The sequence below is a fragment of the Orycteropus afer genome, unplaced genomic scaffold (assembly GCF_000298275.1).
Source record: "Orycteropus afer afer isolate SDZICR_OR568_19922 unplaced genomic scaffold, OryAfe1.0 scaffold00103, whole genome shotgun sequence".
Classification (NCBI taxonomy): domain Eukaryota; kingdom Metazoa; phylum Chordata; class Mammalia; order Tubulidentata; family Orycteropodidae; genus Orycteropus; species Orycteropus afer.
This window is the reverse complement of record NW_006921690.1, coordinates 5,023,526-5,050,301: the sequence shown is the minus strand read 5'-3', so window position 1 is coordinate 5,050,301 and position 26,776 is coordinate 5,023,526. Positions and strand designations below refer to the sequence as shown.

Below are 26,776 nucleotides of genomic sequence, written 5' to 3'. Positions count from 1 at the left end.
ACTCAACAGCACTTAACAACAGCAACAACATAGGTTTTACTGTTGCAACTGTATGTTGGGAGAGTGTTAAGAATTCTTTGAACTGAAAAATCACACACACACACACACACACACACATATAACATACATGAAATATGTATATAATTTACAAAGCTTTTGTTCCATCTCTGCTTTTTCCTCTTAGCATTTCAGTTATATTGTAGTTGGAATTGTGAAGAATCTTAATGGGATAGTGATAGCTTTGCAGTCATGCTGAATAAGTCATTTCTAAAACTACATGCTTGACTGTAGAAATAAGCAGACTTTAAGAGAGAAATTGAATGCAGAAGTGCAGTGAGTCTTACTAATACTAAGAAAGCCAAATGGATTACCTGGATACTCATTTGGTAACTATGGTCAGAGAAAGTAACTTCTTCATTATGGGACTATTACCTAGAAGAGGTTTATATTGAAATCTTTACAACATCATGTAAAGCTCAATGAATGTTTTGTGTTTTTGCCCAATTCCCTAAGCACTTATTAGTACTTTTCTTTAGGCATAGAATATCCTATATTCTCAAAGTCTTTATTGTCTAGTGGATTTAAATGACCTCAACTCCCTTTAGAGCCATTAGAATGAAAGAGTGAAAATTAATATGAAACTTCAGAAAGATTTGCTAACAGAGTTGTCCTAGTTTTGAAGGCCAGCTATTTGTTGATCGTGTTATCTGTGGTTGAACTTAGACCATTGAGGGGTGAAGATTCCACACTTACAAATGACCCTATCAGAAAGATACAAGGGAGAAGGACAAGAAACTCCTAATTTGATTGGTTTACTTCTCTCAATGCAAATGATATTCTTCTGAAAAAGTGGTGACTGCATTTCTGTGTGCATGATGTCTTAGTCCATAAGTCGAAGTCAGTGTGTCCACTCTTATCTGTTTCATAGGGATTGTAATGACAACATCAGCAAAGAGATAAGGTCATTACTCATAATACTGAGAATTTATAAACAACCTATGTGTTAACAGTCAGGGTAGTTAAACAAATCATAGTACCATGTCTCAATGGAAATAGTATGCAGCCTTTATAATAATATCAAAGGAGCTCTGGTGGTACAGTGGTTAAAGCATCCAGTCCTAATCAAAAGGTCAGCAGGTTGAACCCACAAACCACTCCAAAGGAAAAAGATGAGGCAGTCTACTTCCATAAAGATTTACAGCCTTGGAAACTCTATGGGGAAGTTCTACTCTGTCCTCTAGTATTGAGTCAGAATCGACTCTTTGGCAGTGTGTTGGGGTATAATAATATGGAAAAATTACATATTATATTAATAATATTAAAAGAGAAAAAGCAGATACAAAGTGTGATCATAGTTATATAAAGCAAGCAAACACAAGCCTTTCCAAGAAAAAAGTCTGGAAATAAAATTAACTGCAGTATTAATAATGGTTTTCTTGATATGGTGGGACTTACAAGTGGTGAGACTGAGGGAGGGAGAGAGATTTTTTTTTCTCTTTTCCATCATTCCTAAAATTTCTGCAGTGTACACCAGGCCAAAAAGAAGTGAAACTGTATTACTGTTCTAATGGAGAGAAATCAACTTTATATTTAAACCTGTTCCACAAAGGGTTTGACAGCAATAAACTTTTTAAAAAGGAAAATAGCTGTGAAAGAGCTTTGAAAGTTAAAATGCTTCTGTCGATGCAGTAAACAGAACCTCCTATTTGCTGGTATCACTTCAAGGATGGCAATTTGATTCTATTAACTGGCACATTTTGTTTTAAAAAGCCCCAGGAGAAATCAGCTTAGGCAAGAACATTCAGGCACCAAACTTAAGAACGTTTGCACTGTGTCAGAGTTAAATGCATAAGGGGGTGTTGGGTGTGTGGTGGATGCTTCAGCATAATGACTCTTAATCCATCTCTTTGACCTTCTGGGAATCGAAGCCTGACAGGACTTGGTGATTTAGAGCTGTGCCCAGTAATGTTTGCCAAAGCAGCACCATAGAGCATGCTATCAGAGCCAGAAGAAAAGAGGCAGGTACGATGTGTGCAAGGAGCTCTCGTGGCCCAGTCATTAAGTGCTTGGCTGCTAACCAAAAGGTCAGTGGTTAGAACCCACCACATGCTCCACGAGAGAAAGATGTGACAATCTGCCTTTGTGAAGGTCACAGCCTTGGAAACCCTATGGGGCAGTTCTATTCTATCCCATAGGGTTGCTATGAGGCAGATTCAATTCCATGGCAATGGGTTTGGTTTTTTGATTACTATATGTGCTCTAATCTGTTCGGATCACTCTGACAGGATAGAACCTAACCAGACCTGGAAATAGAGGAAGTCCTACTCCTTCCCACTTGTGCTGCAGAGAGCCTTGGATCAAAGGACTGGAAGCCCTTGACCTCTCCGAGCCCTGGTTTTCTTACCTATAAAATGGGGCTAATAGTCTTTATCCTTTATACCACAGTTTCTGTGAGGAGCAAGGTGGGATAATGGATATGACATACTCTGCAAACTATAAGGCATTCCACAGATGTGAGGGACAGTGACAGTGAATGCTTTGTTAGCATTTCTGAGTTTTCATTGGCTTCTGCATTCTCTGTGAAAGCTCCTGAATGCATCCATGCCTACCTTGCACTGAACAAATAATGATCACAACAATAATAATGCCAGTATCAACTAGCATTTTTCAGACACTAATTGTGCCAGGTATGTTCTAAGGACTTTACATGCTCTACCCCATTTTAATCCTTGAAACAATTTCATGAGGTGGGTACTGTAATTTTTCCCATTTTTTCAGATGAAGAAACTGAAGCACAAAGTAACTTGCCCAAGGTCACACAGTTAGCAAATGGGAAAGTAGGATTTGAACCCGGACAGCTTGACTTGAGAGCCTGATAGAAAGCTGCAGATATTTTTCCCAACATATAAGGAGGGGTTTGGAATGTTTAGCAATTGGTTACCTTAGTTTCTTGCATTAAAAAGCTGTTGGTGGTTTAAGTGCTGTAGTTAGGGAAACCTGGGCAGTGAGTGGGACAAGGCAGATCATCTGATGTCCATGGCTGGAAGCATGACTATGCCTATACCCAGACTAGCCTTGGGGAGGCTTTCTTCTCAGCATCTCCACCAGTCAAAGAAAGGACTAACATTAATTGGGAAAGGACCATGATTGTGGCTGGGTTACAAGAGGAAGCCAGGGAAGCCATAGGAAGGCATCTGTGAACCTGAATGAAGAACTCTCCTTAAGTAGCAGACTATTTGATGGCTTTGGAACAGTTGGTCTCTGCCTCATGTCTGAGATGAATACAGCCATGAACATAGGACTGACACAGGCCTAGGAATTGCAGAGAGGCTCAGAGAAGAGACAGCAGCCGAGGACCCTGCTGTGTACATGTGGACTTTTTGAGTTCTGTTTGCCACTCTGCAGGGTCAACTTGAGAGTAACTGCGTCACAGCCAGGGTCTGAGTCTTGTGTACAAGTGCTGTTGTTAGGTGCCATAGAGTCAATTCTACCTCATAGCAACCTCGTGTATAACAGAACAAAACATTGTTGGGTCTAGCGCCATCTGCACAGTAGTTATTTGAGCCCATTGGTGCAGCCACTGTGCCTGTCAATCCATCTCGTTGTGGGTCTTCCTCAACTAAGAGTGATAAACTAGCAGCTAGGATCCTCAGGTAGATGGAAGCCTGAATGATCCATCATTGTGCTCCTTGGTGTCCCCACATGGGTCTCTGAGGTCTGGGGACATGAGGTAGGCAGTTCTCACCATTTCTTGACATTAATCAATGACAGATTCTATGTGTCCAAACATGGCCAACCATTTTCCCAACTCTTTTTATGTTTTACTGTGTTAATTGATCTATTTCCTGACTCTCAGTTCAATGCTAAGTTTAGCTTTCATGGGACTCTATATAAACTTGCTAAGCACACAAAAGTGTTTGATACTTAACCTATGTGGATACTCTTGTGCATGCTGACCCAACTTGTGGAGGTTCTTATTAAGTCTGATATTCTTTCAGGAGTGACTGACTTATCACTGTCCTATAACTCCAAGTCCCATGGTTGCATTTAAACCCGGTTCAAACAAGTTTAGTTTAAAATGTGTGTGTGTGTAAGTTACCTATTGAATAGGGTTTTGAATGACCACCCATTCTTGTTACCTCAAGATGGGAAGAGACAGGACTGACTCATTTTAACTTTTCAGTGTTTTGAAGATCTTTCTGTTGCTTGTGGGTTGTTTCCAACGTAAGCCCACTTCTGCACCCCATCTTTCTTCATCTGGTACTTCCTTAGATCTCTTACTATTTAGTGACTTCTTTAAGATTACCAGTCCCTTTTTGAGAGTGTAAGGAGCTATGGTGAAGCAGAGCCTAAGGCATTTGACTGCTAACCAGAAGGTTGGCGATTCAAACCCGCCAGCTGCTCCACGGAAGGAAGATGGTGCAATCTACATCCGCAAAGATTTACTGCCTTTAAAACCCAATGGGGATCACTCTGAGTCAGAACCGACTTGATGGCAGTGGTTTGGTTTGTGAGTGTCAAGATCCATTCACTTCATACTGTTCTGTTCTACTTCTATTCTGTCACCAGCTGCACATGCAGCACTTCTTCCCCTGACTCGAACCACTTAGAGCTAGGTCAGATCTCACAAGTTAAAGGGCATAGTCTTCAGTCTGCCAAGTGTTCCTAAAACTTCAGATGCAAGATGCAGGTGGGAGTCCTCATGACACCCTCATTCTGGTTGCAATTTCAGTTCCTACCACCCCTCCAGGATGTGAGCCACAAGCTTGGAGGCCCTCTGGGCTCTGTTTACTTTTGACCTGCTGGCTATCACAACTCAGGTGTTCCCAGAGACACTTATGTTTAACCTGCTGGCTCCCATTACTACCTGGGTTCAATAATTCACTAGAATGACTTACAGAATTCACTATATAAAACACTGAAAGTGCTATATTTATCATTACAGTTTTATTATAGCAAAACAGATACAAGTGAAGAGAGGCTCAGGAGGAGTTCAGGGAGGTTCCCAACACAGAGCTTCCACGTCTCCAAAATGGACGCACTGTCTTCCCATGTGCATTGATGCCTTTGACCAACCAGGAAGGCTGTGGAGCTTCAGTGTCAAAAGCTTTCATTTGGGGTCTCTTTACACAATTCAAACTCCAGCCCCTCTGGGATCAGTTGATATCATGAGGTTGATATCACGTGATAGGTCTTTCTGGTATAGTCAGCCACCACCCAACACAAAACTCAAAATCAAGTTGAATCCAACTCATAGCAACCCCTCCTTGGGTTTCCAAGGCAGTATCACTATGGAAGTAGATTGCCCAGTCTTCCTTCCAAGGAGTGACTAGTGGGTTTGAATGGCTAGCCTTCTGGTTAGCAGTCAAATAAATGCCTTAGGCACTATGCCACCAGAGCTCCCAACCCAACAGAAGTTATAAATAAATCTTTAGATGTGGTCTGGAGTCTTCATCAAAGGTTGTAATCAAGGTGCCAGCTGGGTTGTGTTTCCATCTGGAGGTTGATTGGGGAAAAATCCATTTCCAGGCTCACACATGTTTTTGGCAGAATTCATTTTCTTGCAGTTGTAAAACTGAGGGCTTCAGCTTCTTGTTGACAGCTAGCTGGAAGCCACCTGCACTTCCTAGAGGCCACCTGTGTTCTTTGCCACATAGATTTTCCTACTTACATCATCAGGCTAGCAAGGAGAGCCCTAGAGCATGTCTGCTAGCAAGATAGAGTTTTAGTTTCAGTTGTGGTAAAAAAATATATATATAACAACCAACCCCAAACCAAATCCACTGCCATTGAGTCTGTTCCAACTCACAGTGACCCTAGCAACCCTAGGACAGAGTAGAACTACCACAGAGGTTTCCAAGGCTGTAAATCATTATGGAAGCAACCTGTCTCATCTTTCTTCCACAGAGTGGCTGGTAGGTTTAAACTGCCAACATTTTGATTAGCAGACCAATGCTTTACCACAGTGCCACCAGAGCTTCTTTATATAGAACAAAACATTTGCCAATTCAACAATTTTTACATGTACAATTCAGTGGCATTGATCACATTCATCATGTTGTGTAACTATCACTATCCTTTTCCAAATTATTGCACCACCATTAACCGAAGCTCACTATTCCCTAAGCAATGACTCCACTTTTCCCCCTCCGTCCCACCTGTAGGAACCACTAATAACCTTTGGCCCTAGAGCATGGCCTCAGGGCCTCGGGCAGTCAGCTGCCACACCTACGGTTGGCGGTTCAAACCCACCGGCCGCTCTTCAGCAGGTAGCCAGGACATCTCTTTAGGAGCTCTGGTAGCCTAGTGCCTAAAGCACTTGACTGCTAACCAGAAGGCTGGTGGTTCAAACCCACCAGCCACTCCTCGGAAGGAAGACTGGGCAATCTACTTCTGTAGTGATACCGCCTCAGAAACCCAAGGAGGGGTTGCTTGAAGGCACATAATAACAACCACAATAACCTTTAGTCACTATACATATGTCAGTTTTAGACATTTCATATAAATGGGATTATACAATATATGTCTTTTGGTGGCTATCTTATTTCACTCAACATAATATCTTCAAGATTGTAGCATGTATCAGGACTTCATTTCTCTTTATGGCTGAATAATATTCCCTTGTATATATATATAACACATTTTATTTATCCATTTATCTACTGATGGATATTTTGATTGTTTGCATCTTTTGGCTGTTGTGAATACTACTACAATGACTGTTGATACACAATTACCTGTTTGCATTCCTGCTTTCAATTTTTTGAGCATATTCCTAGACTGGGGTTACTGTGTTGTATGGTAGTTCTATGTTTAAGTTTTTGAGGAATTGCCAAACTATTTTCCAAAGCAACTGTACCATTTTACATTTCACCAATAATGGATGAAGGTTCCAATTTCTCCACATCCTTGCCAACACTTACTATCTTCCACTTTTTTTATTATAAATATTTTAGTGGGAGTGACGTGGTATCATATTGTAGTTTTGGTTTGTATTTCCCTAAAGATGAAGGACATTGAGCATCTTTTCATGGGCTTTTTTGGCCATTTGTATATCTTCTTTGGGGAAATGTCTATTCAAATTATTTGCCCATTTTTTGGTTGGGTTATTTGTCTTTTTGTTGCTCAGTTTAAGGAGACAGAATTTGATAAAATGCTATATAATCACAGGAGTGACATCTCATCATCTTTGTCATATTCTATTAGTTAGAAGTAAGCCATAGGCTCTGCCCACATCCCATCTCCCCACTGGCCCTAGTTCTTACATAGACCCCCTTTTCCATATCCTCAAGGAGAGAGGATTACAGAAAGACGTGTCCACTGGGAGATGGGGATCATGGTATGTGTGGGAGCTGCATCTTAGAGTCTGTCTACCACATTTCCTATATGAAACTTTTATGTCACTGCCTTCCTTTTAGTGAATTTAAAGCTCTCTGTAATTGGGTTTTCTCCTACTTGTAAGCCATGAGTCAGTTCCCAAGAAGTGCAGGTATTTTAATGAAATGCTGTGTAGATTTTGATGTTCTCTAGTTGTAGATGCTGAGTTGAAGGCAGTGAGTTTGGTTTAGTTGCCTATGCATCTTGCTGTGGATTTCTGTTTATGGTATAGATTCTGGCTAGAAGAGAAGCCAGAGAGAGCTTTGGGTCCTACAGGTCAGTACCGTAATGATTCAGATCTGATGACCAGGAGAGAATGGGGCTGATGATAACAGCCTGCCGAGGAGAAGGAATTGGTCCTTGCTTACAAAATCTCATGACACAAGCACGTTGACTGATCTAGCTTTCTCATATACCCTGACATGTTCTAAAAATGATTTATGGCCAATTTCTTGGATGTCTGTAAATCCCCAAGAATGGGGAATTTTAAAAATAAGAAAACAAAAAGTCAGGAAGGAAATTTTCTTGTGTGACCTAATTCAGGGGAAAGATCCTCTCCCTCCTTACTTTCCCATCAAGTCTTAAAAAAATGAAATATTATCATTTTGTGGCTGTAGAGACACACAGAAGGAACTCTGGTAGCATAGTGCCTAAGGCATTTGACTGCTAACCAGAAGGCTGGTGGTTCAAACCCACCAGCCTCTCCTCAGAAGGAAGGTTGGGCAATCTACTTCTGTAGTGACACTACCTCGGAAACCCAAGGTGGGGTCGCTATGAGTGGGGTCCAACTCGACGGCACATAACAACAACAACAACAACAACAGGGACACAGAGAAGGGCTTTCTTTATTGCTTATTCTAAAAGTGTCAGCATTTTACAATTTTAGGTTTAATTTTTTGCATGCTTGTTTGTTTTGTTGTTGTTGGCAGAATCCAGTGGGGTAGGGTGAAGACTAGGATCCATGTTGACAAAGGCAGCATTGAAAGAAAACCTTGCATTGTGAGTGAGGAAACCTTGTTGTGTCTAGACCTGCTTCTGCCCCTGATCAGTTACGTGGCTTCTGGAAAATGTTGTCCTCTCTCTGGGCCTTAGTGGTCTCTTTGGGTAAACAAACAAACAAATTTTTAAAAATCCAACACAGAAAGGTTTGGAGCTGTAATGACAGCTAACATTTGTTATGTGCTTGTTGGTAGAGCCCTTACGTCCAGCTCCATAATTTCATTTGCTCCTCACAGCATCCCTGATGGATAGCTGTTGTTCGCTTCAGTCAAGTTGGTGCCTCGACTTGTGGACACTCCACACACAACAGAGCTCAGTGCTGCCCAGTCCTGCGCCATCTCCATGATGAGTTGCAGGTCAATCTGTTGTGATCTCTAAGGTTTTCTTTTTCTGTTTTATAACTTTCATTGTGATTTGGGTGAAAGTTTACAGAGCAAATTGGTTTTCCATTCAACAGTCCATACACATTTTGTTTTGTGACACTGAGTACAGTACCCACAATGTAACAGCACTCTTCCCATTTCCTCTGTGTGTTTACCATTTCCCTTTGTCCTTCTTTCCTATTCCTTCCTGCCTTCTGAGCTTTATCCCCTGGCAGATGCTGCCCTTTGATCTCATGCGGTCGATTGTCCCAAGAAGTGTGTGCCACCCTGGTGTTATTGTCTAACTTACAAGTCTGTCTGTGGGGTGAGTTCATTGCCAGGCTTGAAGGGTGACTAAGCGCAATAGTCTCGGAATTTCCACCAGTCTATTAGACCAGTAAGTCTGGTTTTTTTGTTTATATCTTTTCTGATTTTAAGTTTTGTTACACATTTTTCTCCCAGTCTATCCAGGACCTCCTATTGTAATCTCTTTTGGATGGTCAGCAGTGGTAGCTGGGCACTATCTAGTTCTTCTGGTCTCATAGTTGTAGAGGCTGAGGTTCACATGATCCATTAGCCCTTTGGACTAATTAATTCCTTGCGTCTTTGATTTTCTTCACTCTTCTTTGTTCCAGATGGGGAGAGACCAATAGTTGCTGCTCACAAGCTTGTAAGACCCCAGGTACTGCTCACCTTAGAAGGATGTAGAACATTTTCTTTGTGGACTATGTTGTACCAGTTGACCTTGATGTTCCCAAAAACTGTGGTCCTTAGCCCCCAGGCCCAGCAACTCATTCCCTAAAGGTGTTTGGTTATGGCTAAGAAGTTTTCATAACTGCCCCCTCTATGCTCTACTATATTCATGGATATATTTGCAGCACATATAAATACATTTGTCAAACTTGTGTATTCATGGGTATAGTCCCATTCACCTTCCCACCTCTGTCCAGCTTGTGTATCTATGTATCCACTCATAGATTATTGTTATTATTGTTATTGGGGGATTATGTACGTAGTAATGTTTACATTTGTTGCCTTTAACTCTTGTGCTCCTCCCAATGTCTTCCTTTAACTTGATCATTTTGTGCTGATCACCCCTTATTGTATATTGCCTTTTCCTTCACCTCTAGTTAGTGGTTTACCCTCCATTACCCTCCTGGTAACCTTCAAAGAATGTTTTTTTCTGTGTATGAGCCTTTTCTCGACTTTTTACAGTAGAGATCCTATACAGTATTTGTCCTTTTGTGATCGACTGAGCATAATATCCTCTAGGTTCATCCATGTTATGAGATGTTTTGCAGATTCACTGTTATTCTTTAACGTTGTGTAGTATTACATTAAGGAGCTCTGGTGGTATTGTGCCTAAGGTATCTGACTGGTAATTGGAAGGTTGGTGGTTCAAACCCACCAGCCACTCTGCAGAAGGAAGACTGGGCGATCTACTTCTGTAAAGATTTACCACCTTGGAAACCCAAGAGGGGTCGCTATGAGTCAGAATCAATTCTGTGGCAGTGAGTTTGTTTTATTATTATTACTATTATGTTTTAGTATTACATTGTGTGTATATACTATAGTTTGCTAATCCAGTCATCCACTGATGAACACTGAGATTGTTTCCATCTTTTTGTTATTGCAAATAATGCTGCAGTAAGCATGGGTGTCTGCATCATGGCTCTTACTTCTCTAATATCCCTAGTAGTGGGATTGCTGGATCATTTTTATTTTCAATTTTTAAAGGAAGCACCATACCATTTTCCACAGTGATTGTACCATTTTACAGTCGAGGATTCCAGTCTCCCCACACTCTTGCCAGCATTTGCTTTTTTTTTGTTTGTTTGAAGTTTGCTATCAATGCTGGGGTGAGATGGTGTGTCGGGTTTCTTTTGGCTGATTTGCAGAAGTAGAGTGCTACGCCTTTCTTTTTAGTCTATCTTAGAATCCAAGCTCTGCTGAGTCCTGTTTAGGATCGTAGCAACACTCAAGCCTCCACTGACTGAGAGGTGGTTGCTGCACATGAGCTCCATTAGACAGGAATCAAACCCATGTCCCCTGCATGGAAGGTGAGAATTCTACCACGGAACCAGCACTGCCCCTGTGAGGTAGTTAGAGTGTGCTTCTTGCCTCCACTTTATACAACAGAGATCCATAGACACACAGCTCAAAGAAACTCCAAGATTTAATGCAAATCCAGACCTTTTGACTTCCAGTCTTGGTTGTTAGTTGGTTTCTACCACAATTCTAACATTTTTAGCAAATAACATAGAAAGAGACCTCTTTCTTTTTATTTTTCATTTAATGTATTATTTAAATATATTTACAACAATGATGGCGGGGGAAGAGTAGCTGCTGAGACTGGTTATGTACAACCAAATACCTCATGAAGTTTGGTTCCTTGGTTTGAAGGTTTAGGATCATGGTTTCATAGGACATCTTAGTTCATTGGCCTATTGACATGTTTAGTATTTCTGTTCTACCTCTTAGTCTGTGTAATGCCTGGGATCTTAAAAACTTGCAAGGGGCCATCCAAGGCACAACAATTGGTCTTTAATTGCCTGGAGCAGCAGAGGAAAAAGGAAAGTTGGAATAGGGGGGAGATGTGGAATGTGTGACTGATTGCCTCCATGAACAACTGTTCCCTCACCATGAGACCAAATTAAGTGGATGGTGCCTGCCTACTATTACTGAACATTGTGATCAAGAATTCTATACAGGAATCCTGATAAAAATGGGGAAAATACAGAACAGAACCTCAGATTCTCATGGACTTCAGACTTTCTGGAGCCATGAATGTTGGAAGAACCCCCAAAACTATTGTCCTCAAATGATCTTTAAACCTTAAACCAAAAATATCCCCTAACGTCTTCTTAAAACTAAACAATTGTTTAGGTTAACTGGTGAAGAATGTCTGCCTTTAAGCATTGTGCTCTTTTAAGAACTATTCATATGGGATCTGATTGACAATAGCAACTCAGAAGATTAGATAGAACCTTCGAATGGAGAAAAGGAGGGTGAGAATAGTTGCACAACTCAAAGAATATTATCAATGTCCCTGAATTGCACATGTAAAAACTGTTGAATTGGTGTATATTTTGCTGTATATATTCTCAACAACAACAAAATAAATAAACTTTTAAAAAGAATAAAAACAATGTTTAAGAGCACTTACCACCTCTAGGGTCATCAGAAGCACAGAGAAGGGGCCCAGAGAATCAATCCTGTCCTTTCTCTTCCCAAGCAAGTGAAATCCCCAGCTTTCTGGTAGATTAGTTCTTTTACTGTAAAATAACCATTTTGTGCCCTGCATGTTTCCTTGCCTTTCTGCCTGTGGTTTCACACATCTGTCCTGACAGTTCTGTTCTCTGCAGGTGCTTGTAGTGACAAGAAGCTGGTGGGAGGTGTCTCTGGTCAAAAGGTGGTTGTGAGCTTTTCTTTGAGGTCCTAATCTGAAAAAAATTCCCTTTGCTATTTGATATAATGTGAACAATAGCATGAGAAATCCTTCTACATCCATGAAGATAAATATGTCTCATTGGTGTAATCTTTCCAAATCTAAACAGCTTCAAAGATTCTGCTTGAAATGCCTTAGGGTCCTAAAGCAAGATCCATGCTCAGATACAGTTTCTCTTTATTGTTACCCTTTGGACTCAAGATTTATTTTGGTGTCATCAGCCGTGGCCAGTAGCCACATTCGTCTTTGATTTTTTAGGTTGTGATTTTCATAATCCAAGCCTTGTAAGGATACAGAAAAAACAGTAAATTATATGAACAAACAAAAAAACTCACTGCTGTTGAGTCAGATCTGACTCATAGCGACCCCTCCTAGGATTTCTGAGGCTGTATCTTATGGAAGTAGATTGCTTAGCCTTCATTCCCAGGAGTGGTTGGTGGGTTTGAACTGCTAGCCTTCTGGTTAGCAGTCAAGTGACTTAGGCACTGTGCTACCAGAGCAATTTGCATATCCTCAGTTACTTAGTTCACTGTTTGAATTTGGTTAATGGGTCTTTTGTGATGGAGCGGAAGCTCAGTGAGATCCAGGCGTGCCTGTCTTGTCCATTCTTTACCTCCAGCACCTGACCATAGCAAGCACTTGATGACCATCCATTCCCTGACTGCCTGATACTTTGTTTCACAGGAACAGACAATCTGCAGATAAATGTCACCCCAAGCTCAGAATCATTTCCTCACCCGAAGTTGTTACCAATCTCACCAACATGGCCTTTCAAAGAAGTCAAGTCTTCCTCAGCAGTGGACAGGACCAGGGATGTGCTGGGACCGACCCCTGACAACACAAGCTTCCTTCAGTTAACCCAAACACCTCTGGCCAAGATGCACCGCAGAACTAGAGCTCCTGTGGATTTCTCTTCCCTGTACCAAGGAAGTGGACACAGCACCTCCCTTGAGCCTTCCAAGGATTCCACCAAGCCCCTGGTCCAACCAAGACCTCAAAGGGGAAAAGCAGCAGCTGATGAGCCAGGTTTGCCTCACACCAGCATGCTCTCCCCATTGTCCACAGTCCCATTGGTGATGTCCTTGAGTGCTGTCCTCCCATCTCAGCCAGTACCAGTAGGGGGTCCCTCTGTTTCAAAGCCAGGCATTCTTCCACCTTTCCCTCAACCTTCATCCTCTTCATTGGCTCCTGATTCACCTCATTCCATCATCTTTTCTAAGACAGCAGAACAGCCCATCAAAGTGCCTTTATTCTCCCAGACAGCCCTAGCTGACTCCTACTCAAGTCAGAGTGTAGCTAACTCCCTAAGACCATTTGCTGACGAAAAGAACCACACTTCATCAAATAGCACCCAAGATTTAATAGACATACCTCATCTAGGTTTTTCCGGATCCTCAGCAAAGCACTATTCTGAACCCTCTCCAACAGAGAGTCCCCACTCAGCAGGCTCACCCACACCTGGGTTTTGGAGCCCCATGGCAGAACTGGCCCGTCTGTCTTCCCCTCCCCTAGTACCTGGAAGTCTTCTTTGGCTTCCAGGTGGGACCCCCTCACTGTCAAAGTTGGAAGTAGCTTCAAGTCCTATGTCCACACAGCCAGTCAAAGCTGAAGTGGCTAAAAGAGTGCACAAAGGGGTGCCTTTGCCGACTTTTACGAGCACAGCAGTGGCCCCTGAGGCTGAGCCTTCACTTTTCCAGACCACAGAATCAGTGGCAGTAGAAAAGGCCAGCAGAAAGCTTGTCCCTGCCCCTGTAAATGGCTCTGCTCACCCGCCGCATTTGTCAGCAGCTCCAGTGCACTTCGGAGGGCCTGCCCTTTCAGCTGAACATGCCTCTTCCTCTTTGGTGCCACCTCTGCCTTCTACCACAACAAGTCACGGGAGAGCCATCCTTTCAGTTCCTGCATCCCCATTGAACAGCACAGCAGACTTTCCCTCCATGTTTACTCTCCACCAGCCAGCACAAAATCATGCCTCTCCACCCAGCGTGCCAAAAATGCCAGCTCCTCAAGAAAAGGGTGATGGTGGGCCGCTTCCCACTGCACCTGCAGACTTCCTCCTCTCCAGCAATGCTCCTGATCTTCCTTCCATGATTTGGACATTTCCTTTGAGGAAAGAGGGTAGCATGACAGCTGTTTTAAAGGAAAATGAGAAGGCAAATATGACAGTTCCTCTCCAGGCCCTTCCAAGTGAAGAATTTTCAACTCTTCCCACTGTGAGCAGATTCACTTCTGATTTTAGCACTGGTCCTGTTTCATCCACTGTCATTACAACACTGAAAATAAATCTCACTTCTTTAGAATTACGTCTGCCTTCCATTCCATCCACACACACCACCCAGACTGGTTCCCCATTGCGTAGCTTTTCCAATACCAAGTCAGAGACTTACGCAGCTGCTATAGGCTCTTCTGGATTCCCAGCTTCAGCTTCCAAGCAGGTGACAGCATTTCCCTCTTCCACTGATGTTTATAATTCTTCAACAATGGGGCACTTGAAAAAGCTGGCAATCACAGATGTTTTCTGGAGTTTTTTTTCAACGGAAACTAGGTCTCCTTCTACAGAATTGACAATATCTGGCTTGCTGCAGCAAACAAATTATGATTTAAATGAAAACACAACTAACCCTAAAAGCTGGGAAACTCATTCATCTTCACCTACTACTCCCAGTGGTTTAACTTCAGCTGCCAGTGCAATAAACTCTCAGGATTTCAAGGATATTGATGGGCATTCAGTGACTGCAGAAGGTTTTAGTGTTCAGGATCCATTCCTGGGAACAGGCACAATCCAGCCTGCACAAAGACCAAATGTTACTATGGTTGGAAACTATACAAATATGTGGCCCACAAGTAATAACAACTATACCAGAGACTTGGAAGCAGCTGAGGTTGAAGATTATCCATCCACAAGTCAACATTCTGGGTCTCATCCCCACTCACAGCTGCCTGTCCATCCAACACATCCTCTTTTGCCAGCTCTGCCAAGTCTAACTGTTCCAGCTAGTTTGCAGGAAATGCTTTCAGATGGAGTAGACACAAGTTTCCAAAATTCCAGCAGCAACTATCCATCACCTGGGATAAATGCTTCCATACCACTTGAGAATATCCTGAGAGATCACTCTACTGCTGAATCTGCTCCTGTATCAACCAGTGCCTTATTCAGGACACCCTCCAAAGTGCTGCTGGCTTCTCAACACCCCAGGAAATGGACAGGTGCAGCCACTAATGCAGGTAGTTTGTTTCCTGGTACCCAACCAACAGGTATGACTACTTCCATGGCCAAAGCATCTTCAAGCTCAACACAGATAACTAGCTTTACTTTGAAGGAGCACACACACCCTTTCAGCAATGTGTCAGTCCCATAACTAGTCATGCCACTGATCCTCTGCCTACTTGATTTTTTAAAGGATTCAGAATTTAAGTGTCCATATGACCAAACAAAGCTTTGCTATAAATGGTGTTCTCATTATGGTTAATCAACTTAATGAGCCTAAAGCTGTTTTGCCCAAATTCTCCCCACTGCAAGGTCAGCGCTCAGAGACTGTTCACTGTAGCAAACCTGTAAGTTGCATCCATTCATCACCAGAACAAGTGGTGTGTGCATTTCAGGCCAATAACAAATTGCTTTATCTCTCATTTCAGTGGACTCCTCGGTGTCCTCCAAGGCAGAACCAATAGCAGCATCAGCAGCCACAGTGTTCCTGAGGAAATCGAGTCCACCAGCACTGTCTGCAGCCCTACTCGCTAAGGGCACTGGCAGCAGCCCTTCAGCCATGGCTGCAGGACTAGCCAAGAGCAGTTTGACCACCACTCTCACAAAAAATGTCACAAGCAAGATGGTGCCTGGCCCAAAGGCAGTAGCAGGGGCTGTCCATACAGCCTTCCCATTCACACAAACCTACATGTTTGCAAAGACAGCACATACCATGAGCACACATTCAGCCATGCAAGGGAACACGGTCACTGCCTCTGGCCTGTTATCCACAACACACCTCCCCAGGAAACCACAAGCCATGCACACCCTTCCAAACCCCACCAACCCTGAGATGCCCAAAGTGTTCACCACACGCCCGCTGACAATCACAGCAGCATTGACCTCCATCACAGCTTCTGTGAAGGCAACCCGGCTGCCACCTCTGCCAGCAGATGCTGCTCGTCCTGCTGTGGCCACTGAAATGGTCACAACTGGTAAAATGGTGTCCAACCTGGAGTGTCAGATGTCCAGTAAGCTCCTGGTGAAGACAGGTAAGCATCTACTGTCCCTCTGATTTTACGTGAAAGCATCAAGTTCATCCTGGCCTCAGAGGTAGCAGAATTGTTCTATTTTCTTTTAGATCAACCAGGGGCGTTTTGCCATTCAGGTGACATTTGGCAGGATCTGGAGGGCTTTGAAATTGTCACAGCTTGGGGGAGGGGTACTACTGGCACCTAGTAGGTGGAGGCCAGGGATGCCACTAAACATCCTACAAGGCACAGGGTATTTCCCCAAAACAAGGGTTTATCCAGCCAAAAAGTCAATCATGCCAATATTGAGAGAGTATTTTTTTATCAAGTGACAAAGGAGAAGAAGGTCATTATGTGACATAGATATTAGAGTCGTGGTCCCAATCCTGGGATCAGTGCTCCCTGGGGAACCACAGTTTTGTCATTGGATCCTGGGAATGCAAATATGTACAAAGTTTTGCCTGTAGAATGAATAAGTAAATCACATGAATGAATGATATAATTTGTCAAAGACAAAATCTTTGAAAGACTACACAATCCAGAAAGGCTTTTTGTCATGTATTTTCTTAATCAACTGATACTAAAAGTACAGCTACAGTACACTATGTGGGAGCCTGGTATTTCTTTTGATGTTAAAACAAACCTTCTTCTTGAAGAAATTGGGTGGGCAGCATTAGAACTGTGAGCAAAGCTTGTATGCTATGTTTTTAGCCCCCTCCCCTCAGTTGCAGCAAAGCAGGCCCAGAATGTAAGAGGTGCTTTTAATAGTGTGGTAGTGTTTGCTATAAAAAGCATTAGACAAATTATTTGAAAGAACTTGCCAATGCTGAATGCTCACATCCCGCCTTCCTCCTCACCCTACAAAGAATTAAACAAAATTATATCTTGAGACATGTCCTATTCTAAAAGGAGAAATTGTGAAACTAGGCATAGCACAAAGTAAACTATCTCTTTCTATTTCTCAAGAAATTATACCATCTGTTTTTTCACTCCCTTCCCCCTCTGTGCCTCCTCCTCTGAGTGGCAGGTGGCCCAAGCCACCCAGATGCAGAAGTCTCAGACATTCTCCCCTTTCTCTCCTCCACTGCATTTCTGCACCCCAACCACATCCATTCAATCACCAGATCCTCTAGTTCTACCTCCTAAATGGCCCTTCTCTCCATCCTCACTGTCATTTCCCTAGTTCAGACTATCACCATCATTCATCTAAATTTCTACAACTGCCAAATTTATCTCTCTGCCTTCAGACTTCCCTCCTCTCCAATCTGTTCTGCGCTCTGCAGTCAGGAGAACCATCTAAAATACACTCCTTTGCTTAAAACCATTTACTCCCCATTGCCCTCAGGACAAAACCTAAACATTTATACTGAAATTATTTCCCACTCTCCCCTGCACCTCTGCACCTGGTGTTCCATCTGCTGGGAGTGAGTGAGATAACCCTCCTACTCCCTGGTTTAACTCAATCCAGTTATTCCTTTGGATTCCACTGAAGTACCACTTCCCACAGGAAACATCCCCGGATTCCCATCCCCTTCCCAATTCAGGGCTGGATGCTCCTCTCAGAAGCTCCCACAGCATCTTAGCCTTCCTTTCCCATCACACCTGCACATTCAATCTCACATGCATCTTCTTGTCTCCACCCCCACTTGTGAGCACCTGCCTGGTTTGTTGCATTCTCTTCTGAGATCCTGCAGGTGGCTGGGGCCTCCTGACCTTAGGACTTTAGTGGGGCTCCATCCCACCCTTAAGGAGCTCTGGTGGCTCAGTTAAGCACTTGGCTACTAACCAGAAGGTCAGGGGTTCAAAACCACCAGCTGCTCTGCAGGAGAACGATGTGGCAGTCTGCTTCTGTAAAGGTTACAGTTTTAGAAACTCAATGGGGCATTTCTCTCTGTCATACGAGGTTGCTGTGGGTTGGAATTGACTCAACAGCAATGGGACTGGGTTGACCCTCTCGTTGGTTGAATCTGTGCTCACTGTCTTTGCTAAGAACTAACCAAAGATGGTGCCCCTGTGGGAGAAGAGGAGGGCTCCTTGATGGTGATGTCCGCTGACTTGTCCTGATTACCATGCTTCTGTTTTGCCCTACAGTTCTCTTTCTGACCCAAAGGAGAATGCAGAGCAGTGAATTCTTGAAGCTCAATGTGGCCAAAGGACTCACTCAGGCCTTGCGGAAGGCCTTCCACCAGAGCGATGTCTCTGCTCACGTAAGTCCCTTGCTTCTGTAATCAGGCTACTCCAGCGACGTCTTCCCCTTGGTCCGGAGTGTGTTTAGATTATTTTCTTCCTCTCTGGGTGCTCTGGTAGCATAGTGGCTAAGACACTTGCCTGCTAACCAGACGGCTGGCGGTTCAAGCCCACCAGCCACTCCTCGGAAGGAAGGTTGGGCAATCCTACTTCCGTAGTGATACTGCCTCGGAAACCCAAGGAGGGGTCGCTATGAGTCGGGGCCGACTCGACGGCACATAACAACAACAACAAGGTGCCATAACCACACTTGCCAGAAGAATGATCTCCCTTCATTTTGGCAAACAGCTCATTCATGGTGGCTAGACACAGAGGTCAAATTTCAAGACAGAAAATTGAGGCTAATGACCTTTTGTCTAGATTTTTCTTTTTAAGTTGGATGTGCGGCACAGATGGGTAAGCACTCGACTGCTTACTGGAAGGCTGCTGCTTCAGACCTGCCCAGAGGTGCCCTGGAAGAAGACCTGGCAGTCTGCTTCCCAAACCCCTGAGAACCCTGTGGATGTGGCTCTGCTTTGTAACACACGGGTCTCCACGAGTCTGAATTGCTGGCAGCTGGTTAGGTTTTTGTGTCTTAATGCTGTTTTAGATCATCCCGTTATCCTGTTGGGAGCTCTGGTGGCGTAGTGCCTAAGGCACTTGACTGCTAAGCAGAAGGCTGGCAGTTCAAACCCACCAGCCACTCCTCAGAAGGAAGGTTGGGTGATCTACTTCTGTAGTGACACTGCCTGGGAAACCCAAGGAGGGGTCGCTATGAGTTGGGTCCGACTCAATGGCAGTGAGTGTGACTATCCTGTTGCTTTAGGGAAATATTTAATACTGTGAATGTAATACTCCAGAAATCATTCCATTGCTTTTTCCTTTATTTTCCTTATCGTTAGGAACAGTGATTTATTTCTGGACGTTTAAAAATAATTCTGACTTATAAATCAAGTCCAACTTTGCTTAAATTGCCAGAAGCAGACAGGGAAGTAAACAGGTTTTGTTTTGTTTCCTTTAATGCCATGAATTGTTTAACAACTGCTGGCCAATTCTGATGGCATATCCAAGTGCTTTACACTCTTTTGGTTTGATTCCAGACATTAAAGCAGTGAATGCAATTGGCAGTCAGGGCTCCCCCTTGCACCACTTAAAGCTATTGCTCTGTCTTCCTCCTCGGATGCTGTCTACAGCTGCGTACAGCCTAGTGATCCTCCCCCACCCCCAAGGACTGGAAATGAGAATTGGTACACAGTTTATGAGTCATTGTCAACCTCATTTATAAAATTATGAAAAAAAGAAAGGTATCCTTTGCAAGTTTTCTGGCATTTCTGCCCCAGAAATTATATTTGAAAGTTGAAAATGTGAATGTTTTGTTACCTAATACAATTCTTACTAACTTACTCATTTGCAAACTGTTTTCACAGTTTTTGTCTATTCTGCATATCGTCACAGACTACTGTGATGATGAATAGGTATTAGTGTTTTTAATTGGCTCCCTTTGTAAAACTAAAATACATTTCTTTTGAAAGGACATTTGATATTACCACCATAAATGGAAACCAGGATCATTTGCCACAAATGAAAGGTAATTGTAAAAATGAGAATAATAGAAACAAAGCTAAAATTCAAACTAGATATTTTTGCCTGCTGAAGTCTCTAAGCCCAGTGTCCCTTTTTGTTTTTGTTTTTTAAAAGAATCCTCAAGGGCTTTAGGAGTGTTGAGGAGTCCCTAAGTGGTTCAAATGGTTGATGCCCCATAGGGTTTTCTGGGCTGCTAATCAAAAGGTTAGAGGTTCGAGTCCACCCAGAGACCCCTTGGAAGAAAGACCTGATGCCCTACTTCTGAAAGAGCAGCCATTAAAAATCCTGTGGAGCACAGTTCTACTGAGACACACATGGGTCACCGTGCATTGGAGTGGGCTCTGTGGCAGCCATGGATTTCACTGGTAGAGAGGTGTTACAGGGAAATAAGCCCAAACCAAGACTTGTTCCTTGAAGTCACTAGAAGGATTGAGAAAGGAATAACTCGTTCACTGGGTGATTTATTGTTGTTCAGTGCTATGTCCCTGTTCCACCAGAAGTATCTCTTGTACCACCTAAAATTATCTCAAACGCCGTCATGTGGAAACAAACCGATGGGGGACACACACTGTGGAAGAACCAAAGGACCACACATCCTGTCACAGAATCTATTGTCTTGATTTCTTTGGAGTATACATTTGACACTATTTAAGGAAATGCAGGCATAAGCAGGGAAAGACAAATATTTGGGGAAACAAAACAAAACAAAACAAAAAAAACCCTGAATTGTTATTATAAAATACAAAGAAAGCAATATAAGATAATAATAAAGCCCCAAGCCTCTAAATCTTCCATTTGGGATAGTAATAAGCTCAAATCATCAATGTCCCTTAGGACTCTGAGCTGTAAGAGAACTCTCTTACAGAACATATTTCTGTAATATGAACCAATGAGCTAGTTTTTTCTTTCTCAGTCTTTCCAGTTACTTCAAGGAACAAGTCTTGGTTTGGGCTTATTTCCCTTTAACACCTCTCTACCAGTGAAATCCACAGCTGCCACAGAGCCCAGTGCAGCGCAGGGTGACCCATGTGTGTCAGAGTAGAACTGTGCTCCACAGGATTTCTAATGGCTGCTTTTTCAGAAGTAGAGCATCAGGTCTTTCTTCCCAGGGGTCTCTGGGTGGACTCGAACCTCCAGCCTTTTGATCAGCAGGCTTATCCCTGCCTTGGTCATGCAGCAATTTATAAGCCAAGGAAATGTGAAATAGAGTCAAGTCTGAGTGACTCTTCTCTCAGCTGAGCCCTGGCACAATGATTAAGTGCTTGCCTGCTAACCAAAAGGTTGGTCATTCAAATCCACCCACTGGCTCCTTGGTAGAAAGACCTGGTGATCTGGTTCTGTAAAGATTAAAAAATTAAATCAATTCCAACTTACAGTGACCCCGTGGACAGAGTAGAACTGCCCCATAAGGTTTCCAAGGCTGTAATCTTTAACAAAGTCTTGTGGAGCAGCTGGTGGGTTTGGACCACTCACCTTTCTGTTAGCAGCCAAGTGCTTAACTACTGTGCCACTAGGACTCCTTCTATAAGGATTACAGTCCAGAAAACCCCATGGTGCAGTTCTAGTATGTCACATGGGCTGGCCATAAATTGAAATTGACTCAGTGGCACCTAACAACAACTTCTTGACCCAGTCCTAAAGGTACCCCACTTAATCTATCATTTCTGCCTGTTACTTTCCATAAATTATGAAAAATGTAATAAAACTGTTTTTCCCTGAATTCCATTCTCTGGCAATATGTTTTGTCTGTCGCTTTACTTCCCTTCTTTGCCTTTTTGGTGAAAATTGATGCTTACAGGATTGTACTAAAGCACTAAAGGAATCAAAACACAGATTTAAATCTAGTCCCTGTAGGTTTGATGAAAATTAAATTTTGTTGTATTCTGATTCTTTAAGACTCAGCAATCCATGTATGCTTTATAGGATTGTTAGAGATTTGCTGAATAAGAACATTCTAGTCCCCAGCCATTCTAAGTAACAGTTATGATTCTAAGAAACACCAAGAAAACAAAGAGTATCATGGAAATCAACAATGAGTTCTGTGGGTCCGTTTGTCTTTAGGTGGACATTCTGGAGCATTCTCACAATGTCACAGTTGGTTATTATGCTACCAAGGGGAGGCTGGTGTACCTGCCTGCAGTAGTTGTCGAAATGCTGGGTGTTTATGGCGTCAGCAATGTCACTGCAGATCTGAAGCAGCACATCCCAAACTTACAGTCTGTGGCAGTACTTGCCTCCCCGTGGAATCCTGAGCCTGCAGGCTACTTCCAGCTGAAAACAGGCAAGTAACTCAGAAGAAAGGAGCCGCTGGTGTGTGGTGCAAGCACACACAGCTGCTAACCCAAAGGTTAGGGGTTTGAGTTCCAAGGGGTACCTTCGAACAAAGGCCTGGTGGTCGACGTCTGAAAAGACCAGGCTTTGATAAGCTGTGGAGCACTGCTCTACTCTGACACACATGGTGTTGCCGTGTGTTGGAATTGCCTTGAGGCAACTGGTTAACTCAGAAGGAAAGACTCTCTATCCATTCTTGGATCAGGGTGGTACCCAGAGGACACCTGTTTATAAATTCCCTTGCCAGGCGGTCTATCATCTTTCAAAGTTCTGTGTTTCTTCCCCAGAGGTCCCTGCTAATCAAAGGCCTGAGTTCCCTCCACATCAGTCTAAACTTTTCCAAGCCTGTATTCATCACAAATGTTCCATCACAGAAGCCTTTTTTCCTAATTTATATAATTAGTATTTGTGAATACCAAGTACCATATGCTGCTGAATCAGAATCTTGATTTGGTTTTGGTTTTGGAATTTTTTTTTTTTTTTTTTTTAAAGTTCCTTTTTGATTCAGATCTGCTAAGCTTGTAAATCACAGAGTAGAAAAACCATTGAAATGGAAGGAGTCAGCTTAGTAATGGAAGTCGACTGAATTTTTTCCCCCTTTCAAGAAGCAGAAGGCTTGATCTCTGAGGCTGTTTTTTTCCTCAGTCTTCGAGCAGATGTCTGCATTTCCCAATCATTTGCATTGGAAGGAGTCTCAGCTTTGATCATGCTTTTAATTCTTGTGTGTTATCAGTCATTTTAAGAACCACTTTCAAAACCACAACCAAATCTTGTCTGGCCTTATTGTTTATTTGCCTAATTCTCTAAACTAAAATCATGCGGTTTTATATCATAACCACTGTTATTAAATCCACGGAACGAAGCCATGGAGCTTTGCTGTCACTTCCTTTGATTTATTCTTCTCATTTTAGTGCTGCAGTTTGTGAGTCAGTCAGACAACATACAGTCCTGCAGGTTTGCCCAGACAATGGAACAGAGGCTGCAGAAGGCATTCCAGGATGCCGAGAGGAAGGTCCTGAAAACCAAAAGCAACTTGGCGACTCAGGTGAGGAGAAGAGCGCTCAGGCTGATGTGATTGACAGGGGCCGATCAGGAGGCTCATACTGACTAGAAGTGATTTGGGTCCCCCATTTCCAAGCTGCCTTCCATAAATGTAACTTCACTGGGGTATGTGATGTAGACAGGAGGAGGTGCCACTTTGATGCCACTGAGTTGAGGTGATCAAGTCAGTGATGAAGATGTCTGGGGCATGGCCATCACAGCTGGGGATGCTGTGTCACTCTGTACCATCTGAGGTTTGGGATTTTATATTATTTTTCCCATGTGATGCCTCTTCTTCCCTTTCTAATACACTTATTATTTTTAAAAATGGAACTAGAATATAGTATATAACATATGTCAAATGTCTAATAGAAAGTGAATTAGTTCTAAACTGCTTACTCACCAAGATTTGCCTATTCTGTTATTTGTGTTGGTTATATTCCAAACACCCATGTGAACCTTCACTTTAAACACACACACACACACACACACTCCCTCTCTCTCTGACACACACACACTTTCTCTCTTTATGTTTAGGAAACAATGCTAAATGTTTTATAGATGTTTTGTTACATATTACTCAAGACATCCTTCAGAAGACGGAGCTGAGAAAGAAGTTTAGAAACTTCCAGAAGGTCACACACTTTGATAAAGAATGGAAAAAGTACTTGGAACATTGGAACTTGGCATAGAACTTAAAATAATGGAACAAGACAGGACCCTGTTCTCTGATCTTCTATGCTGTACCAGTGTCAGAGAAATGTAGAAATGGGATCCTTGATGAAACTTTTGACAAACACATGAGCTCTCTTCCAGGGAAATTCTACTCCTGATGCACTATATTTCATCTTCCTGGATTAATAATGTATATGCCACCAAAAGCTTTTCTTAGGCCCATTATTTTTTTGCAATTATATTACCATCCCACCAAAGGTAGATGCTTATAATGAAATTCATCCAGCCCCCAGTTTCTCTAGTTACCTGTACTATCCAATGTCTCTGTTTTGGCTACTGATCTCAAGCCTTTGCAATTAAACCTAGAAGTTCTGTAATTGACATTTAGCATTAACGAACTCTCTGAAAAGCTATAGAAAGCTTACAATTTAATTTGAATGTGCAGCTTTCCTTTTCTAGATTCATCCAGAGTGTATATGGAAGTATCTTATTACGGGTTGGTTCATATTAGACAAAGATCTAAAAATGTGTCAGAGATTTAAGATTTATGTAAGGAGTATGACTCAGCTCTCTGTGGGAAATCTTTTTCTTTCTGATTGGATTTGTGATCCTCACAAGTCCATGAGCCTAGTTAGAGCTTGGCAGCAGAGAATACTCTCTAACCGTATTCAGGAAGCACAGCCTTATTGAGCACCTGCTATTTATCCAGCACCCCGAGATAAATAAGCTGTCCTTGGCCTTGGGAAACCTGTCTTGTGTGTGGTGGTCCTGGGCCATTGGATGAAACTTTGGAAAGCAAGTAACAAGCCTTCCCTGGAAAAGACCACAGCAGGTGATTCAAAAATTTCATCTGGATAAATTTATTATTTTATTATACCCATTGAAACACCTATTGGAACAAATGGTATAATTGTGTGAATTGTTTTGCTAATCTTGTTTCCCTTTTTGCTTTGGCTGATAGGAAGTCCAGAGCCAAACTTGTGGCCTGGATTTACTATCCTTCTAGGTCCCTGTATCACGCATAGATAACTACATGGTAATGATCCCCCTGAGTTGCTTTTCATTGTTTTTTTTCAGGATCTGGTTTTGTAGTTAATAACTTTCCATTTTATGGTGTTGCTATTGTTGTTGTGTGCCCTCAGTCAGACTCGACTCATAGCAACCTCTCCTTGGGTCTCCGAGGCAGTGTCACTTTGGAAGTAGATTGCCCAACCTTCCTTCCGAGGAGTGGCTGGTGGGTTTGAACCACCAGCTTTCTGGTTAGCAGTCATTATGCTAAGGTTAGCCTTAGCCACTATGCTACCAGAGCTCCTATGGTACTAAATATAATTTGTGAGGGACTGTGTCCTTTGCAAAATAAGACCATGTAAATATTCAATTAATTTTGAGAGTCCATGAAAAAGTTACCTTTTTTTACTTTAATAGCATTGGTTTTAGGGGCTAGTTGACTATAGTCAACTCAATTAGGACTTTCGTGGTGCCATGTGACAGAATCCAAAGGGAGGAAGTTACTGACTCATGTAACGGAAATATTTACGGTTCATTTTCTTCAGGCACAATTGGATGCAGGTGCTTAAATGATTTCTTTATGAAGTTATCTTTTCATTTTTTGTCTTGCTTTGCTCTGGGGTGGCTTCTTCCTCAGGCCTCATGGGATGGCCCCTGGCACCTCCAGGCCTGCCTCATCCTTATTGCTCACAGTCCCATGGAAGCAACATGTCTCTTGTGTCCTTTGAGTGAAACTCTGGCGATGAGCTCTGTTTGGATTAACGTGGACCAGGTGCTCCTTTTGGAACCAGTAACTCTAGCTGAGGAGATGTAATGTCCCATTGAAACATGCCTGGCTCCAGTACCCACTCCTGGATCTTTGGGATGGGCTGCCCCATCCAAACTTTATGGACAGTAGAGAGCAGAGGTGCTTCCCCAAGAAAAATTGTGATGCTGACATAGAAGAAGGGGGAATGGATGCTGGGTTGGCAGAACAGCAGCTTTCTACTCCATTAGCCTTATGGGTCTAACTGCCGGCTGAAACAAGGTAGGAGTGAGTGGAAGGTTAAGAGAGAGAGCTCAAAGGCTTCAGGAGTCAAAGAGTAGGGGGATGGTGGGAAGTCTCCCCTGCAGGGCTGCTCCCATTGAGGGTCAGGGTCATGACTTTCAGGGAATAGGGAATGTGACCTTGGTCTGTGGGCCTCGTCTTATTTATAGAGCACCTAATTTAGCCATAAAAACTAAGTATAATATACCTGGGTGAGTTTACAGGCGGTACCTAGGTTATGAGCACCCAACTAAACTCCAACTCCTACCTGCCCTTTCATGTTATGTAAATTTGCCTCTACTTTGAAACCATTGAACCAACCCCTACTCACAACAATTTTTTCATCACAATCACTTCACTTGCCCACGTGCAGCTTTTAAATCATTGAGGGTGGGGGGAGAGGCTTCAAGCCTTGTCTTGCAGTATAACCCACTGCTGTCAAGTTGATTCTGACTCATAGTGACCCTACAGGACAGAGCA

At 42.8% G+C, this 26,776-nt stretch overlaps 1 protein-coding gene across 1 annotated transcript in view; it reads left to right on the top strand.

Annotated features, from left to right (window-relative positions):
• The first annotated feature begins 12,746 nt into the window (after positions 1–12,746).
• The window catches only part of KIAA1549L (KIAA1549 like), a 148,346-nt gene continuing 134,316 nt past the window's right edge, over positions 12,747–26,776 (top strand). The window contains exons 1-6 of the mRNA XM_007943312.2: positions 12,747–12,762; positions 12,871–15,393; positions 15,823–16,425; positions 18,496–18,611; positions 22,276–22,495; positions 23,457–23,590. Of these exons, the coding sequence (XP_007941503.2) occupies positions 12,747–12,762; positions 12,871–15,393; positions 15,823–16,425; positions 18,496–18,611; positions 22,276–22,495; positions 23,457–23,590 (3,612 nt within the window). The remainder of the gene's footprint in view (positions 12,763–12,870; positions 15,394–15,822; positions 16,426–18,495; positions 18,612–22,275; positions 22,496–23,456; positions 23,591–26,776) is intronic.